Below are 18,091 nucleotides of genomic sequence, written 5' to 3'. Positions count from 1 at the left end.
ACATTTAGAGAAACCATGAAACTGAATTCTACTAGATGGTACGGTTCTACAGGACAAATGGGCTTAGAAATTCAGTTCTTGAGGAGAAGTCCATCAGGGATAACGTAGATACAACAGCTCAGGTGTAACCTCTAGGAGAGAAAGCCCCTGAATCTCTGGCTCCTGTCAGACATGTTAGCTAGGAAAACATTCCTGTTTCCTTAAACATCTCGTACACACCAGAGCTTAAATTCCACAATGAGGCCCTTCAGTCTGATCCTGCACAGCACTTCTCATGGAAGAAGAGGCAACACCACCTATTAGCCAAAGGGAACAGACTTTCTAGGAGGCAGAAGGCTATGTATGATTCTTTGATTCTGTGATACATCTGTCCTAGTGCTTGTGAGGATGTGGGTTCATAAAATCATATTCCTTAAGTATTATGTACAATAATTCACAATCCTCTTTCTGCTCTGTCTTGCACTACTTTTTATGTTTTGTTTGTGAAGGACAGAAGCCTGCAAGCAGATAGCCAGAGTGAGTAAAATACAGACTATACAACCCATGGCAAAAACTAAATCTCCTTTTTCACCCTGAAAAAGGATGGACAATTATGCCCAAAGTACATATTTAATGCAGTGTTTCAAGAAGGTTTCTTTCCAGTTCCCATATGAGATGAGCCTCTATTAACAACAGTTTCATCAAAATACATTCTCCCTTTGTTAGCATCCAGAATATCTAGGGCTTGGTATACATCTTTGAAGAAGTCCATTAAAAATGAATTATAAAACCATAAATTTAACATTTGTCCAAATAAAAAATAGGTTTTCCACCAGGGGAAGTGAGTACTGTATTAGATCTAACACAAGAAAAACCAAAGGAATAGTTTTCATTTACAGGCCTATCAAGCACATGGAACAGACCAATGCCCCTGGCAAGACTAACAAAAACCATCACATACACAGCCTGGGGACAACAGTCTCAAATACTGGATACTAAGGAAAAGGCTGCCTTTATTATACTTTTTATATACATCAATATTCATATGACCTATTATTTCTATGAGCTGGCTCCTCAACAGCTTTAGAATGAAAAAAGCAATACAGGAATTTGCATACCACTGCCAACTTCTGGAAAAGTCATCAGAAATTACAAAAATAACTGCTCTGAAGGGCATAAAAATCTTGTATTTATGATAGACTTCTAATAACTTCTAGAGAAATTCAGTTATTTGACTTTCAGGACAGAAACTTGACATTCCAGACTGAAGGGAAGAAGGAAAGAGTTCAAAACTAACTTAAATCCAGAAAATAAAATTGAAACTAGAGTGTCTATATGACAGAAATTACAGTATTGTTCAACCTTTCTTTTAAACTTATGGGGCAAATGCTCTGTTAGTGGATAATAGCAAAACTATCAGTAATTTATTTCTGCTGTTCATATAACAGAAGGGGCTTTATAATTTTCCCTTTGGAGCAAAGGAGAGATCATGCACAAAGATGCAAAAGGGAAACATCACCTGCTTTGTTCAACAGTTCAGACCTCAGCGCCCTCAGAAACAAACAGAGCAGTGACTCAGACAACAATAGGTTTATAGAAATAAAAAGAATTGCTACAAATCTCTTCCCTGTTTTCATTAGTTTGAACTGTCATCATGCTTTTGTCTCAGAAAATGCCTGTGCTTAATGCACCAATTATCCCTGTGCTGCATTTCCTACTTGTACACTTCACATCTGACTGGGCTACAGGGAGCTGAGATGGCAGGAGCAACGTGACCTGAACAAACCCCTGCTGGCACTGAAGGCCAGGAAGGCACAACGTGAAGCCACGGACATATTCAGCTGTCAGGTAGCTCTCAGCAAAGCCCCCACTAATTGGTTGGGTTTTCTTGCCCTTGGCTCAGTGCAGCACACTGTGTAAATGGTATCCTTGAGTGCTTCCCACTGTCTTGCTAGTCAAGGCAATTTTCTGCTTTCTCCATTTTTAGTATTTTTCCTGTCTGCTTGTTCTCCCAAACTCTCCATTTCATCTGATTTCCTCAGAGACTGGTTGAGGCTGCAGGTCTGTGATGAGGATCCAGTGATGTCCAGACATGCCATGAAGTATCAGCCTGTACACCCAAACAAGAAATGCAGGTATCCAAGAGCATTCCTGTCTTTTATAGAAAAAACAGGTCCCGCATCCTTGAATCCCCTCAAATCCCCTCCTGCTCTTTATTGCCACACAGACACCTACAGGCAGCTCTCAAAGGAGAGGAGAGCTCGCTGCAGTCCTTATAATCTACAAAATCCTAGACAGTCTCCCTTGTGCTGCTCAAATTCTATTCCTTGGGCAACCAGAACTACAGCATCAATTCAGAGAGCTGGGACAAATCTAAGATAGCAAAGCCTAACAGGACTATCAGCTGCAGAACAAAACCAAAAACATGTGAGACATGATTGTTGGTGATCTGATTAATCAAAGCAGCTCGTAATATAAATACAGCAAAAGGAAAAATAAATGGGAATAAGGGGCTTATAGGCACTAGGTTAACAAAAATAGAGCAAACAATTAAAACACAAAGAAACCCAAATGTGTCTTGACAACGTGAGTGTAAAGCAAACCAGTCCAGAAAGCACAACTCAGAAGAGCCGCTCTCCTTGTGCTGCCGAGCATCAGTGACACCCACTGCAGCCTCAGGAGCCGGAGCTGTGAGCACTGCCACAGCCACCCAGCCCGCTGTCAAACAAACAGAAAAGGCAGCATGAACAGTACAGACTGTGGAAAGAAATTAATGAAATACCATTCAGAAGTATCTAAAAAATGCGAATATACGCACACAGCTGAAATGAGATCCCAGCCCCTGCTGAACCCCCGAGCACAGAGCGCCCTCTCATGTGCTTCACTCATCACTCCACACTTCACTCCAGTCCTCCACAATTCCACAGCTTCAGACTGGATCACCACTACGATCATATTAGCAAAGAAATTAATCTCCAAGATGAGGAAGTCCAATCCTTGTACGCTGAGTAAAAACAAGGAATATATATCTCATTTTTAAGAATAATAAAACTGGAAAAACAAATCACTGAAAAGCTGAAAACTGATCAGAAAAATCATCTGGCGACCAACTCCTCAGGGTTTAGGGAGATGAGAAAAAGAGGTACCAATACATGCCATGGTTTTAGCCTAAAACTATGGGGTACTAAATCCATATTGTGTAAATAAATGAAGACAGTCCAAATTTCTTAAAATGCTATCCAGATGCAATGTGCTCAAATCTCAATGAGCAGGTAACAAGATACATTTTCTTAACTACCACCCTCGCAGATCAAGCCTCATTTCTGAAATTCAGAATTATTTCTGCATTTGTGCTTTAGATATTCAGACACACAAGGAATAAAAGACACTCTACCATTTCTGCATAGTCGCATAACTAGTTCCAGTGGCAAGAAAACTGGAGTAAAAAACTAGCACCTTCCAGGAGAGAAATTTACATTACAGCATTTAGACCAAGAAGAAAACTTGCAATTCGATTCCATAAAAGAAAATTTTAAGTTGCTTTATTCCATATACAAAAGGGTTCCAGAAAACAAAGAAAGGAATAATGAAACCCTACAGTAAGTGCTTGGAAAAATTGTGTTGATTTGTCGGATGCTGACACTCAAGTACCTTTGTAAGGTTTTCAAATTCCAAGTCAGTAAGCCAATTTCTTAGAAAGGAGTAATTTTTCCTGTATATTTACCTAAGAAAGACAAGCCTTACAAGTGAAAATATTTTTTTTTTGAGGATGACATAACTATAGTGTCATCCATCCACTGTGTCCCCACCCCCAGTTCCCATCTTGTACTGCTACTGCTCTGCAATTTTACAAATTGAGGGAAAGACAAACATCTACATCTTACCTGCACAGCAGCCTTTCTCTGAGTGATGCCATAACCATCACTTCTGGTGCACAGAAGGTAATGGAATACTTGTCCAGTGAACTTAAGTATTGGGAAAAACATTAACTCCATAAAGCTGTCAAAAAACTACATGATGCTCATTAACTAAATACCTAATTGGAAAAACACCTGACACAGAGAAAAGGATCATCATCAGATTGGGACTTGGGTCCTGGGTTAAACGATATTTCCCAGACTCCCTGCCTGACCTTTGAAAGTTTGCAGAAAGAGTGTGCAGCTGTGCTGGGTCCACCTCCAGATTAACTGGGGAAGGGAAGGTTGCAGTGAAGTGAGACCTACTAACAGGCATCAATTCCTCGTGGGGGACAATGAGAGAATACACCCAGGCTCTTCTCAGTGGTAGGAAGCAAATGGACAAGAGGCAATCACATTTAAATGCAAGGACAAACTTTTTGGTGAGGGTGGTCAAACACTGGAACATGTTGTGGAGTCTCTATCCTTGGAGATATTCAAAACTGGCTAGACAATGTCCTGGACAACCTGCTCTAGCTGACCCTGCATTGAGCAGCAGGGGCAGCACATCATCATCTCCAGGGGTCCCAACCAACTTCAACTATGCTCTGATTCTGTGACACAAAAAGACAGAAACAAATGCAGAGATCTCACAATAACGTAACACAGCGAGTTCTAGCAAAGTCAAAAAAGTCTGTTAAACGGTTTTATGTCTGAAAAACTGGAATGCAACTTTCTGCAAATTAAAGACAGATTGTAAGCTGGAGGACAGGACTGGAAAGTTCCTTGCTCATCAAATTAAAAACAAGAGGTCTATTCATGAAAAAAGTTATGTGGTCAAGTTACATTCTTTGCTCAAAACCTTTACATGCGACTGAGGGTGGGCACTCTGCTTGCAACTCATTGAGAAACTCTGAGGTTGCTAAGGATTGCTAGAGCACATGAGGGTACATTTATAAAGCTGGGCAGGAGTGCAAGGAGAACTGCAAGAGGACCAAGTGTCCCTTTTACTTGTAAAAGGCCTGGTCACATGACTGACAGCTGGAGTCACTTAACAAAATACCAGTGTGAGCTATTCTGCTCAATTCCCCTGCAGTTTGATGACAACATCTAAACACCTCTTGCACTGCAAACACCCAAAGGCCTCGCAGCTCACAATCCCCCTTCTTCCTCCTTTCAGATTTCTTCTCCATCTACACGCACAAAGCCACATTTTTAAATTGAGATGACTAATTTTAAATTAAGAGAGACAAAGACAGTAAAAGAAACTTATTGCTGATGAAAAGTGGTGTAATTCTTCCTAGTTACTTTCAGTTTACAAATGCAGGAGGCATTCCTTTTGCATCAGCTATGTTCTCCCAGACTATTCACCTTTTCTCTAAAAGGTGTTGTAGCTCTAAAACAGGTTGATATGAAAAGGTGGCACTGTTTTAAGAAATAACATTTTTCCCTGCTCAGTGGCTTGAACAGTTGCAATAATCACAGACTGTTACTGAACCCTCATCTTCAAATCTGTTTGCCAACTTGGCCCCCCCTCATTCAGTAACCCCCTGTGCTTCTCAGGGAACACTGCTCCTCAAACACCAGTCCCAGTCCTTCTACTCACACTGAACACAGAAATCAGATAAAATCAAGGTACCCCTCAGAGTGCTGAAAACATCCATCTTTGTGGTTCTTGCTTCCATTTAACTCTGGTTGAGAATGTCCTATTAGCCAAAAGTATTCAAATCTGACAAAGTCTTTTCATCTCCTGTTAATGAACAACTGTTCTGTCAAGAGATTAAGACAACAAATCAATGCCAAAACCCAAAGAATTGTTCAGTAGCAGTAGGCCATTCGTACCTTTGTGTGAGTTGTCACAGCACTGAGATCAGCACTCTGCCTGGTAATGAAATTTTAGCACAGAATTAGGTACAAAATTAAACCATTTAAGCTACAGCATATTTTTTCCTATAATGTGAAGATTTAAAAATATCTCAAAATCAGCAAGAACTAAGGAAAGACTGTTCAGGTGTCAGAGTGACAGAATATATATCCCTCCATTTTCACATACCACGCCTAAGGCTACACGGCTGTGAAGAGAAATAGAATAAAAAATTTCTAGAGTATGATCAACAGCAAAACATAGAAGACTGTTCAGTGGGAAATCAAAGAACAAAATCAGCCTGATCTGATTTGCCTCTATTTGTGTTTTCCCAAAACACAACATAATTCCTGAAATATTGTGTTATCTTTGCATTTCTCAGTGATATGTACACAAAATATTTTTCAAAGCCAGCCCTCTCAGACAAACCCTAAAAATAGCTTTACATCCTGTTGTAACAAACACTTTCCCCACACACACAGCAAGTTATTCTGGTCTGCAAGAGACCTGATGTTTCTGCCTGCAATCGCTTCCTCATCATTCATGTCTGGAGTTGCATAGATAAGCAGGTGCATTTCTATAAACATACTTGCTTATTACTCCACACTAATTAATGCTTTAAAGACAGATTTTGGGGTGAGGGTGTTAAGAGGATGACTTTCAGCCACAGATTTTATTGAACTGAAGCTGTCAAGTGCTAAGTGCAGTACCTGAGGGCAGCTCACTGGGGACACGCACACCAGTGTGCCCACAGCAGAAAGAAGGGAAATTAAGCTCTATTACTTTCAAGGAACATTGCACAGATTTTGCAGGACTCAAAAGTATTAAAGAAAAAAAAAAGATGAAAAAGTATCTTGAGAGAACTGGGCTGCAGGGAGGAAGATGGGGGATGAGAACCTAAATTAACTCAAGACCTCAACTGGAAATATAAGTTGTATGAAAATTAATATAAGATGTATGAAAATTCAAAGTTATACACAATTGTGTTTGAAAGCATGAAAGCAAGAACAACCATTTTCTCACTTTCTACATTGTCTCGTTTTACAGCTTTGTTTCACAACATTTTTTTGTTTTGTTTTTGATTGCCATCCTCTGAAGAAAAAAATCAGCTTAATGCACTGGCCTGGTTAAAGAAGGAAAATACATTTATTTCAAACACATATAAGATTGTTATATTTCCCATTATCATTGTAAATGCTGATAATTAAAAAAAAAAAGGCAAGAATTAACAAACTACATATCCAAGATAAAGGAGGAAAAGAAACAAAGAAACTTACATTTAATAGTACAAGTCTCAGAAAACCTTCATTCAAATTAATTGTTCAGCTTCCAAAGTGAAAGGAAGTCAGATTCTGTATTTAAAACTTAGGCCTTTCAAACCAAATACCATCTGTCCCTGCTAAGCTCCCTCTTCTGGCTAATTAATAAACTTGCTTAGACTTTGTATGTGGAAGTTTCAATCTTCCCAGTTCTTCCCTATCAATAAAAATCAATTATTTTTTTAAAAATCTGTAAAGCAACTTTGATATTGAAATATGTAACTTAAGTTTTCAACTTCAGACAGAGCCCTCCTGTTGTCTCACACTGACAAGTTACACACACACACTTAAGAAAATAAACATGCCTGTAGCTGTGTAGAGTCACTGCAAACCCAACCTCACTGACACCCAACCACCTGCACCTCCTCTAAGCTTACAAACACCACTGCCTGTTTTCTGGTATCAGATATTTAATCCAGTGTGAAATGTTTGTGTTCAAAACATACCAGACTAGTTAATTAGCCCAAGTACACTTTTGCTTATTCACACACTGATAGGGGTGCAGGGTGACCACCCCATTTACTTGTTAGTAAAGTGGGAAGAGGGACAAAAATAAGGGGAGACCTCACTGCAGTTACAACTTCCTCCTGAGGGGAAGAGGATGGGCAGGCACTGGTCTCTGCTCTGTGGGGACCAGTGACAGGACTCCAGGTGTCTAGGAAAAAAAAAAGCTGATTAATTAAATAAATTGTTTGGAAAACCAGGAAAACTAAGGAAAAAATAAGAATAAGAAAGAGCACATGAAGAGAAATTAACAAATCCACAAGGGAAGAAACAAGACAGAGAAGGCTTGAAAAAGAACATTGACTGGAGAAACACTGGGATGAGACTGGCACAGTCAGATTCAGCAACTAAAGCAACGAGTCCTCACCAAACTAACACAAATTCATGACACAGATGAAGACAGTGGCAGTGAATGGCCTCAAATTGTAGATACAGATGTCTTAAGCCAACAGTTATCCTCATTGTGGAGCTGACAAATTAATGACAAACAGAGTTTGGCAAAAATTTTTCATTCTCTTCTAAAACATAAGTCACTACAGATGATTTGTGGAAACAATTCAAAGAAAAAGGCAAGTACTATGCAGAAGAGTGTGAAAATCACAACTCCAGTGGAATGAACACATAGAGGACAAAAAATAGTTCATTCAGCTGTGGGTTTTCATTATCTCAATTTCTGTAGCAGCACAATTTCTAAATAAAAGCCAAGCCACACTCCCAGCCAAGCCATTTTTATGAGACTTCTATCACAACTGTGTCAATGAAGGCAGGCAGTGCTGTCAGACTCCAACCTCTACAAATAATTTCTGTTCAACACCTTTTCGACCTTCAATCCTGCTAATGAAAGGCCTTAAAGGGAAATTCATTTAATGTTTATGCTCTTAAAGTACCTGCCCAAGTGAAAACAAAAATCTGTTTCTACATACAAAGTCTTAAAAGAACCATGACAACAAAAGATCAGATTGGACTTGTAATGCACGTGTGGACACAAAGGACATGGCCAAGACACAGCCTCTGAAGCAAAATACTGATGATCTGAAAAAAAAAAACACTGGATCATTGAAGTTAAAAACCAGAGATAAGATTCCAAATGGGATTCTGATGGTTTGAGAGAAAAGAGGAGAGTGTGTGAGGCACTGACAAACTAAAGGTATCACTGTGAAAAGATAAAAGGGAAGATACAACCAGGGACTGGGGGTGAGCTTTATACAGGACAGGAAGCCTGGAAAAGCTACATTGACTCTCCTATGGCCGACTGATAGTAACTTTCAAAGTACATGAACATACTGTGTCACAGAACAAGATATCCTTTACACACTGATCCAATAAAACAAGGACAGATGCCATGGCATCATAGCACCATTATTTAGGTCTGCCAGTACTTTTTCCACCAATGAGGCTCGAACTGTTCCGTAAAAGTGCCACCCGACTTTTTGTAAAAAAAAAATAAAGAAATAGTTTGCTCAAGGTCAGAACTAGAATCAAAACAGTTAGTTCATATTTTTAACTCAGTGATACAGTCTACCTGAAAAAAGTCTCATTTTTTTGTTACCGTTTTCTACTAAGAATGTTTGGGGAATTTTTTTTAATATTTCACCTTAGTACTGCATCGATACATATTCTGTTATTTCTGTATTTCACAGACGGTTAGTAACGCCTTCATTTAACACAGATTTTTAGCCCGTAAATCTTTTCCATCTTATCTTCTATTTCGATCCACAGGTCTTTTCCAACCTTTTCCAAAGGTTGTTATACTTCTGTGATTGGCATTTTGAGAGTATTCTTTTATGAAAACTTTTCACAACTTTTCATCTAAGTCAGTTCTATAGTAAATCACTACCAGAACCAGGATACAAAACTGAGCACAGGTACCCTGGCTTTTATACTCCTTAGCTCCCTAAAGTCAACTGACCTGGACAGCTAGAGTTTAATGACAGTAATGAAATTTTCTCTTTTTAAACACAGTCCTTCATACAAATATATGCAAAATCTTTTATGGCATTCAGTAATACAAACCATTTAACAACCAAAAAATAACAAAAACAAAACAAAACAAAACAACAAAGCAAACAACCAAAAAACCCAAAACAAGTAAAAAACCCACAACACAAAAAACCCCCCCATCCAACAGCAACGCAACTTAGAAGTTTATAAATCATCTCCCTGCTAAAGCAGGAGTTTCTTCAAATGTGGACTGACTCAAGTCTTATGGAAGCATATGAAAAGGCTTTTCTAGAAGCCAAATAAGAAATGGAAATCAAAATATAAGACTTAAAGTGACCTGCAGGGAAATAAAAGCCCAGCTGGTGGAGAGCACCATGCTTGTTACCTGCTCTCATTTCTGAGGAGAGGAACCTGGGTGATGAGTCTGCTCTTAAACTGCACCTTCAGCTGAAGTGGCTGGTAAGGATGTGAGGGATTGACAGGAGAAATGGAATCTGGAGCAGATGCTGCTAAAATCGATTAGCATGTGAAGGGCTGGCCCTGGGCTAGCCAAGGAGAGGTAGCTACTGGAGCAATCAATGGCAGCTGGTGGGAAGCAAGCCCAGGAGGAAGAGGCAACCAACACCATTTATTCTTTACAAATGTTTCCTTGCATAGTCCGGTCTAAGTGAGAATGCCAAGATACATATTTCTTCAAATGTTTATCCAAAATATACTACACACAAACACTCTTTGAACACTATTTTGAAAGGCCTTATCGCTCCATTACTAATAAGAATCTCCATGATACCTCTCAGAGTTTTGCAACCACATGTTCCTGGATGCTGACGAAAGATGACTACATTAAACATTAAAACAGATGTCTGGTCTTCACAACTCAGAAACCACGCTGGGTTAAAACAGTAAAATAGTAGCATGATCCCACTGGGGAACAGTATGTTTACACAGAAAACTGTTTAATACCCAACAGGTAATTCAAGTCAAACAACTTTTAAACACAAAATATATTATTATCTGGAGCTTTTAGCAAAACCAGACTTTAATACAGAAATACATGCACTAGTTTACACTGGGTGTTACGTATGTGAGCAGTAACCCCACAGGAGTTACTCCTTCCCCAGAAGACAAATACACTTCCTTACCTTTGGCCATTTGGGATTCAGGAGTCGTGCTTTGATTGCATCATCCAAGGCCTTGTCATACTGCTGGATTTTCATGTAGGCTGCCGAGCGGTTGCTGTAGAGGATGCAGTTCTGGGGGTCGACCCCCAAGGCCTCGTTGTAGAGCACGATCGCGGTGTGGAAATCGCCGTCATGGCAAGCCTGGTTGCTCTGGCGAACTTTCTCAACAAATTCAGCTTTGCTCAACATGGGACTGTCAGGACTTTTTCTTCCAAGAGATTTTGATCCAAAGAAAGAAATCTGGGAGGGGCAAAGGGAGAAATTATATGTTAGTGTTAAGAAACGCTACTCCAAAAATGGAAAGAAAAAAAAAATCGAACTATTTACAAACCGTGCAGCAGAAATTAAAGCCACAAGCATCACTGCAGAACAGATTATGAATTCAGAATCAGATTCTTAAAAAAAGCACATTGTTTATCTATTGATATCTCTTTTTGAGGGTACAAATGTAACAGAAAAAAGTCTTACAAAACATATCATTCCCTATGAAGGATGTCACAGGAGCAGCTGTAGTCTGTTTACATATGCTGCATTCCACACACAAGCATTTTCCTCCTCAGCCACACTACTTGGTTCTAGTGCACTAAGCATAGTCGCCAGGTAAAGAAGTTTCTCTGAACAGGTGGCAGGTGTGAACACGAAGATGAAGCTGGTACATCTGAAGTTTGATATGCAGATTACACAGAAGCACATGCATGCACAGACAATGGAGGGATATATAAATCCTCTTCAAACCAAAGAACTTGCACTGGTACGTCTGCTCACAAACCTCCACACCCAGCTACCTGCGGCTGCAAATTGTTCATAAAGGGAAGGGAAGGATGAGTCTTTGGAACCAGGTATACTCACAGAAATTAGTGGGACATAAAATTTATTTTAGTAACAGAACAGTCATTGTTGGCAGAGCCACCTTTCCAGACTGACCACCTCAGGCAATACAAAATAACAAAGAAAATTTGTTTGCCTTCTAAATATAAATATTATTATTTAAAGTGAGCTCTAGAAAGTCCTAGTCCCATTGATTCCGATACACCCTTTCTCCTCATTTAACTTTCTACATTCCACATTTTCCTCAGCCAGTCCTTTGTAGACAGTAACTGTTTCTGTCATGCAAACCCTACTCTCTCCCAAGGACCCTCAAGAATTCAGCAAGAACATCTTTGTCCAACTCTGATCACAAGGCAGTTGCAAATTGTGCAGTAATCATTTTTGGCAACAGGCAACACAATACATATAGTAACATACAAAGTACTGGGAAATATTCATTAAAGGTTTAGACTACTACAGTTAAGATTGGTGTCATCTAGTTTTAGCCCTGCAGACTGAAAAAAGGTTAAGAATATCACATATTGTTACCACAACAACTGTGGGGCTTAAATATATTACCAGAGCCAGCTGAGGCATATTTATAAAGGTGGAAAGGGAAACAAGCTGCGAACTGACATCCTGTCTCAAGCATCAATTTGTCAACAGACTTTTCTTTTTTTTCCTTCCTTAAGTCAAATAACAGAAAAGCATCAAGTTAGAAACTACCGATTTCTTTTTTTTCTCATTATTATACTCATTCTATTCTGACAGGTGTTTGTCCAGACTTTTTCTAAACTTCTCTACTGAAGGAGACTCCGTGTTTTACTCAGGCAATCTCCTTAAACTGCTTCAAGATTTTCAAAATCAAAATATGTGTCCTAACAAGAACCCCAAACCTCTTTTGTACCAGTAGATGTATTGTTTCTTGTCCTGTCTATGGCAGACTTAACCAAACACTTTGTTCATTTCATCTATGTAGTTGCTTTTTATATTCTTGCTAATACAAGCTAGTAAGTAACTTTTATTATTATCACTACAATATTATTACCATTATGAACAACATTATAAAAAGCAAATTTCTGCATCCTCAAAAATCCCTACCAGGTGCAGTAGATCTTTAAATGCACCAGATACTTCTTTGCTACTTCAATCAAGTTTACAAACAGCATATTCCCAAGTACCAGCAGGAAAAGGGCTGTACTTTGAGCAACCACAGAAATGTTTGAGCTGAACATCTTGCTTTGTCCAAGCAGTGCAATAACTCACACATTTGTGAGCATCTGACCATAAACTTCATCCCGTGGACAGTTTGCTGCAACCTCGGGACCTGCAAGAACTCAATGTGAAGATCCAGCAGCTACTACATGGACAGGTGTTCAAACACAACGATGAGGAAACCCTGAGAAAGAGAATTTGTCACAAGAGGGGCTGGAGGTACTGCAGGAAGTGGGGCTGGTGAGTACCCAGGTGCCAGGGGCAGCACTTTCCCTGCGTGTTTTTAAAGGTAGCTGCCGTCTCCCTGTCAGTGTATTTCCTGGTCACTGACGTGCATCAGGGACAATGACAAAGATCAAGCACTGTATAGTTCCCACTCTTTTATCACATTCAAAGTGAATGACTGCAGGTTCCACAAGCAGTACCACAACTAGTCATGAACTCAAGTTATTTAGAAGATGGGTATGTCAGGAAATAGATTCCTTACCAGTGGCAGTAACTGCCTCCAGCAGGAAGCTTGGCCTGGTGAGAAGGCACAGCCACACCACCCTGGAGAGCTCAGGGCTGTGGCAGCAGGGGCACCTCGCCCTCACCACAGGACTGGGCTCTCAGCCCACCAGCGCTGCTTGCCCAGGACCAGCCTGCCCAGGCCAACCAAGAGCCACCAAGCCCTTGGCAGCAGAGCCTCTGTGAGGACACAACCTCAAGGAGCACCAGTGAGACAAGTGCAATAACAGCTGTCTTTTCTGGCAGTTTATTAAGCACAAACAAATGAACAGACAAAACTGTTAATGGTGCTTCCAAAATCATACTGTGAGTCTGTAACAAGGAGGAGAATCCAAGAGCAGACATCTTCTCAGTCCAAGTGAAATGGTTTCTGCCCCTAATATACTGTGACATTAAATAATCTCATGAAGAAAAAGGAAACTATTTTAAAGGAAACTATGATGGTAATTTGTGGAATATGCCATTATTTAATTCCTGCCATCATGAGAGCTACGTAAGGCAGTAAAACATCATTAGGTAAAAGAAAAAACCACAGAACAGTAAAACTGAGTCACTCTGGCACTCAAACCACAAATAAAAAAAGACTATGATGATGGTACCAACACACAAAAAGTACTCATTACAAAGTCATCTCTGCTTTCCAGTTAGCACTGCTCTTCTGCTAATATAGTGAAAGGTAATGGCAATGCACAAACTTAGGCTGCCTAACATTTTGTAGTAGAAGGTGCTCTCCTGTACTAAACCAATGCTAAAGAAGTTTCTTAGAGCAGCAGAACAAAAAAGGTTCTAATGAAGTGCAGAAGAGGATCTAGCAGAGAAAGTCTGAGTTAGGAGCTCACGTATTTCTGATAAAGAAGAAGATGGCACAAGTTTCTCAGCATTACTCCTTCAAACCAGCATTAGGCAGCAGAAACCAGCTCCTACTACTGAGGTCACATTAGACAGAAGGTCCCACAATATCTGCTTCAGATCAGATTCAGCAATGAATTCCCTTCACTGGTGAAAAAGCCTCCTCTGGCAGAAGGTGCTCAGGATTCAACCCTACTGGCCAGGAGAGGGGAGGGTTAAACACCTACAATTTTCTTTGGTCTTTTTCTTTTCAAGAAGAAACAAACTCCCAATTCCACAAAGCAAACAGGAATTTGAATACACAACAAAACCTAGGCTACAAGAACTTTTATCTTCCCAGATCAAGCTTGCTAAACTTAAGTCGTCCCTACAGAACATTCACCAAATAAAAGAAGTGCCCACACACACTGAAAGATGTGACTGTCTGAAGAGCACATTGCTATCCAGAAAGCCATGGGGAGCAGATTCCCAGTGAGTTCCAGTAAGATGAGTGAGAAGAGATAACAGCAAATCCAGATTCTGCTCCAAGACAAGAGGACAAGGGAACACAACGTGGTTCAACAGAGTGAAGAGAACGCTTTATCAAAAAATCAATTTTACAACTCAGCTTGTTCATTTGTACATAATCCCTCTTATTTAATGCTATATAACCAAATAAATATGCCTTATATAGATGATGTCTTGGGTGGCAAGTCCATAATTAAAACACCTTTTTAAAAAAATTCTTTATAATTTGAAAAAAGATACTTTAGGTGTGATATGTAGCACTTTATATTTTAAATTATCTAAATAGCTCAAGATACTTAATGAAGCATCAGAAAGAGGAAAAAAAGTAGAGGTAAGGAGAAAAACAGGCATTCCAAGTGGATTCTGAAAAAAAGTGACAGTAAGTTATGCTAAATACAGGTTTCCAAAATCAGCTTAAACCTGTAACTGAGCTTCCATTTCTATGAAAATATCTCTACATCATCTTGTATTTGAATCTGTAAAATGGTTTTATGTTTTTCAGTCCATATTCTGGGGTATTATTGTTTTCCTGTAACAGAAACTGGCTTCAGCAAGAGTTCAAGAACAAATCAAACACAAAAAGTCTGTCCCTGTAACCTCCCCGCTCCCAGCAACCAGCACTTCAGCCAGGCTGTACCACACTCCTGAACAGACACGAAACCTTGCCAAGCCACATGCAACCTCCCCCCAGTCAGAGCAGAATTTTAACAGAAATAGCGTGGAAAGAAATGAAAGGCCACCAAAACTGAAGGATTAAGCCACCACAGGATGTGCACAACAGCTGCCCAGGCTGACAGGCTTTTCTAAGCTGGCTTTTGTCTTCACGAGTTGTTACGAAGTGTTGCTTGGGAGCACATCTTCACAGATGCGAGAAAACGTTTCCTTAAATCGCAGCAACACAATACACACACCCCCAGAGGTGGGACATCAGCAAATCGGGCAGTGACCCAGGCTATCCCCCGACAAACCAGCAGGGAAAGGAGACACAGGGCAGAACAGCCCCTGGGGACGCGTCTCTGTCAGCGGAATAGTGGCTGCAATTGCCTGTTCGATTTGGAGCCTCCACGAAAACAAACCCTGGGCCACCGCCCAGCACCCTTTAGCACTGCTATAGGCACCTTCTCCACATCAGAAGCAGGATGAAGGAAACCCTACAAACTTCTGCTGCTTCTGCCATTTTCGATATCTGCAGGTTTAATGTTCAGCACCGACTCTGTGCAGTTGTCAGGGCATCGCATCTCACAGCTCCTGCAGCCTAAAGCACTCCCACCAGTGCCAGCAAATACCATCCTGGCAGACCAGGCTTCAATTTCCTCTGATAAATCTACATTATAGGAGAAATAAAACTCCAGGTTAGAGTTTCACAAAGTATGAGGTAACACAGAAGTCAAATTTCCCAATTTAAAAAAAAAAACACTGAATTCTATATGGAATTTTTAAATTTTCACAGAAAATCATACATCATAAAAAAGCTATAACTTGTCTAAAAGCATAAATAAATCAAAAGGAACAAATGACTTGAAAAGAAAACCATAACTTACAGCACTATTCTATTAAACCCCCCCACATTTTAGTAAATTTCTTAATGGAATATATGTCTAACCTTCTGGAGCATATTGTTCTGCAAATATTTTACTACTTTGATTTTGCATTGCAACTGGAGAGAAAAATAGTTTAAGTATGAACTTATCAACAGGAAGGAAACAGATTTTTTTAACCAGAGTTTATATACAAAATTTCCTATAGAAAAAGGTTTTTTCTAAATTTTTTTTTTTAAATGAGAAGCAGTTGTGAGCTTCCAGCACTGAGCTTGAAGAGATCTATCATTAATGTAAAAGAGAGAGCTAGTATAAGCTAAAGGGAGCTCAAAATACTCAATTTACTTATTATTAATAATTATTTAATTGCAAACTATCAATGAGAAAACAGAACTTTCCCTCTGGCCTGTCAGTGAGCCACAGGGAGACAGAGCCAGAAAGGAGGGAGTGATGAATCAAGAATGCAGCAAAAACCAGGCCTGAACAGGAACCTCACTCGAGGAACACCTGTTAGGGCAGCGGGGCTGTTGTTCCTTGGGTTTTGCTGTCTGCAACAAACCATTCCACTGCTGCAGTCCAGCTGTTGTCTCTGAAGGGACATGTGCCACCAGGAGTGCTGGTCCAGCGGCACAAGGGCAACCCCAGAACCCCCTGATATGCAGGTAACAGGTACCTTACCTGCAACCTCTCATTACAGTGCTCCATCTCAAGTATGGACCCGCCCAGTTGTCATGGAGGCAACTGGTATCCAGGCAGGGAGGAAAGGACTCCCAGTGGACAGGAAAGAGGTTTTCCGCTTCAGTCAAGAGGGGGATAATGGGATACAGGGAAACAGCCACAAAAGAAGACTTGATCCATTTCCAACAGAAATCCACACACAGACTGCTGCTGCTGCAGTGGATTCCAGCTCTTGAAAACTGAGATTTGGATAGCGCAGAGTACATACAAGTAACAATAATCATTAATGATAATTATCACTAATAAGAATCAGTAGTCTTACACATTAGTACGACCTAGAACCTCCAAGAACATGCGACTGTGTGTTTAGACCAGAAAACACCCCCCTCCCAAAAAGGGAACCCTACTGCTGACAAAAATCATTTAACATTCAAGGTACATCCACTCATTGACTTATCAATAAACTCTTTTCAAAGAGCCTATAAAGGGTTCCATCAGCACCTGAAGAGTTCTTGTTCTGCCACAGAAGAAAGTACAGGAGGGATGATATTATCTAGGATTATGAAAACCTCCAAGAAAAATGAAAGACATCCAAAAATAAACATGAACAGCTCCAAGAAAAGACAAGAAAGGACAAGAAGGTATAGGCACCCAGCTGTTTCAACCCTCTGTTCACTGGGGACAACCAGGGGCATCCCTATGGCTGCAACATCAAACTACAGGAGTGCGGGCTGCTGACTGGGATAATACCTCTCACTCTTGATGGCCAGTCTGTGTTCCAGAGCATGGGCAGAGCCACATTCATGACATTTGCTGTCATCCAAGATGCACTGACTGAATCCAATCGCCAGATTCCAAGCTCTGTCAGTAACAAAGCTCTTTCAATCGAGTTCATGACAACTTTCCCCGCGGCCGGCGTGCCCAGTGGAGGCACAGCCAGCCTGAGAACGTCTGTGTCTGTGCCACTGCAGCAGGGTCTGGAGCTCTGCAGCGCCGCGAAGTACACCTGACACATTTACCGTCAAACTTTGGAGATTTTAACGAGATAAGTTTCGGGTTTGCTTACCGGGGCGCCCGGAGCGAGCACAATGCCCGCGCCGACACCGGAGCTCTCAGCCCGCGCGGGTCCCGCTCCAGCGTTCGGGGCAGGCCCGGCCCCTCCGCACCGCGGCACGACCCGCCGGGACCCCCGCCCGCCGCGCTCCGCCGGGCCCGGGGCTCCCAAGAAAGCGGGGCCGCGAACGGCCCCCCAGGGAGCCCGTGGCGGAGGGAGCCGAGCGCTCGGCCTGGCGGCTCCGGAGCCCCG

General features: G+C 40.9%; 1 protein-coding gene across 2 annotated transcripts in view; it reads right to left on the bottom strand.

Annotated features, from left to right (window-relative positions):
* Positions 1-18,091, bottom strand: part of TTC28 (tetratricopeptide repeat domain 28) — a 126,483-nt gene that overhangs the window by 108,100 nt on the left and 292 nt on the right. For both annotated transcript variants that reach the window (XM_027689258.1, XM_027689259.1), the window contains exon 2: positions 10,646-10,924. In XM_027689258.1, coding sequence (XP_027545059.1) covers positions 10,646-10,924 — 279 coding nt within the window. The remainder of the gene's footprint in view (positions 1-10,645; positions 10,925-18,091) is intronic.

This window comes from Neopelma chrysocephalum, unplaced genomic scaffold (assembly GCF_003984885.1).
Source record: "Neopelma chrysocephalum unplaced genomic scaffold, ASM398488v2 Primary Assembly neopelma1_77, whole genome shotgun sequence".
Classification (NCBI taxonomy): domain Eukaryota; kingdom Metazoa; phylum Chordata; class Aves; order Passeriformes; family Pipridae; genus Neopelma; species Neopelma chrysocephalum.
This window is presented reverse-complemented; position numbering and strand designations above follow the sequence as displayed.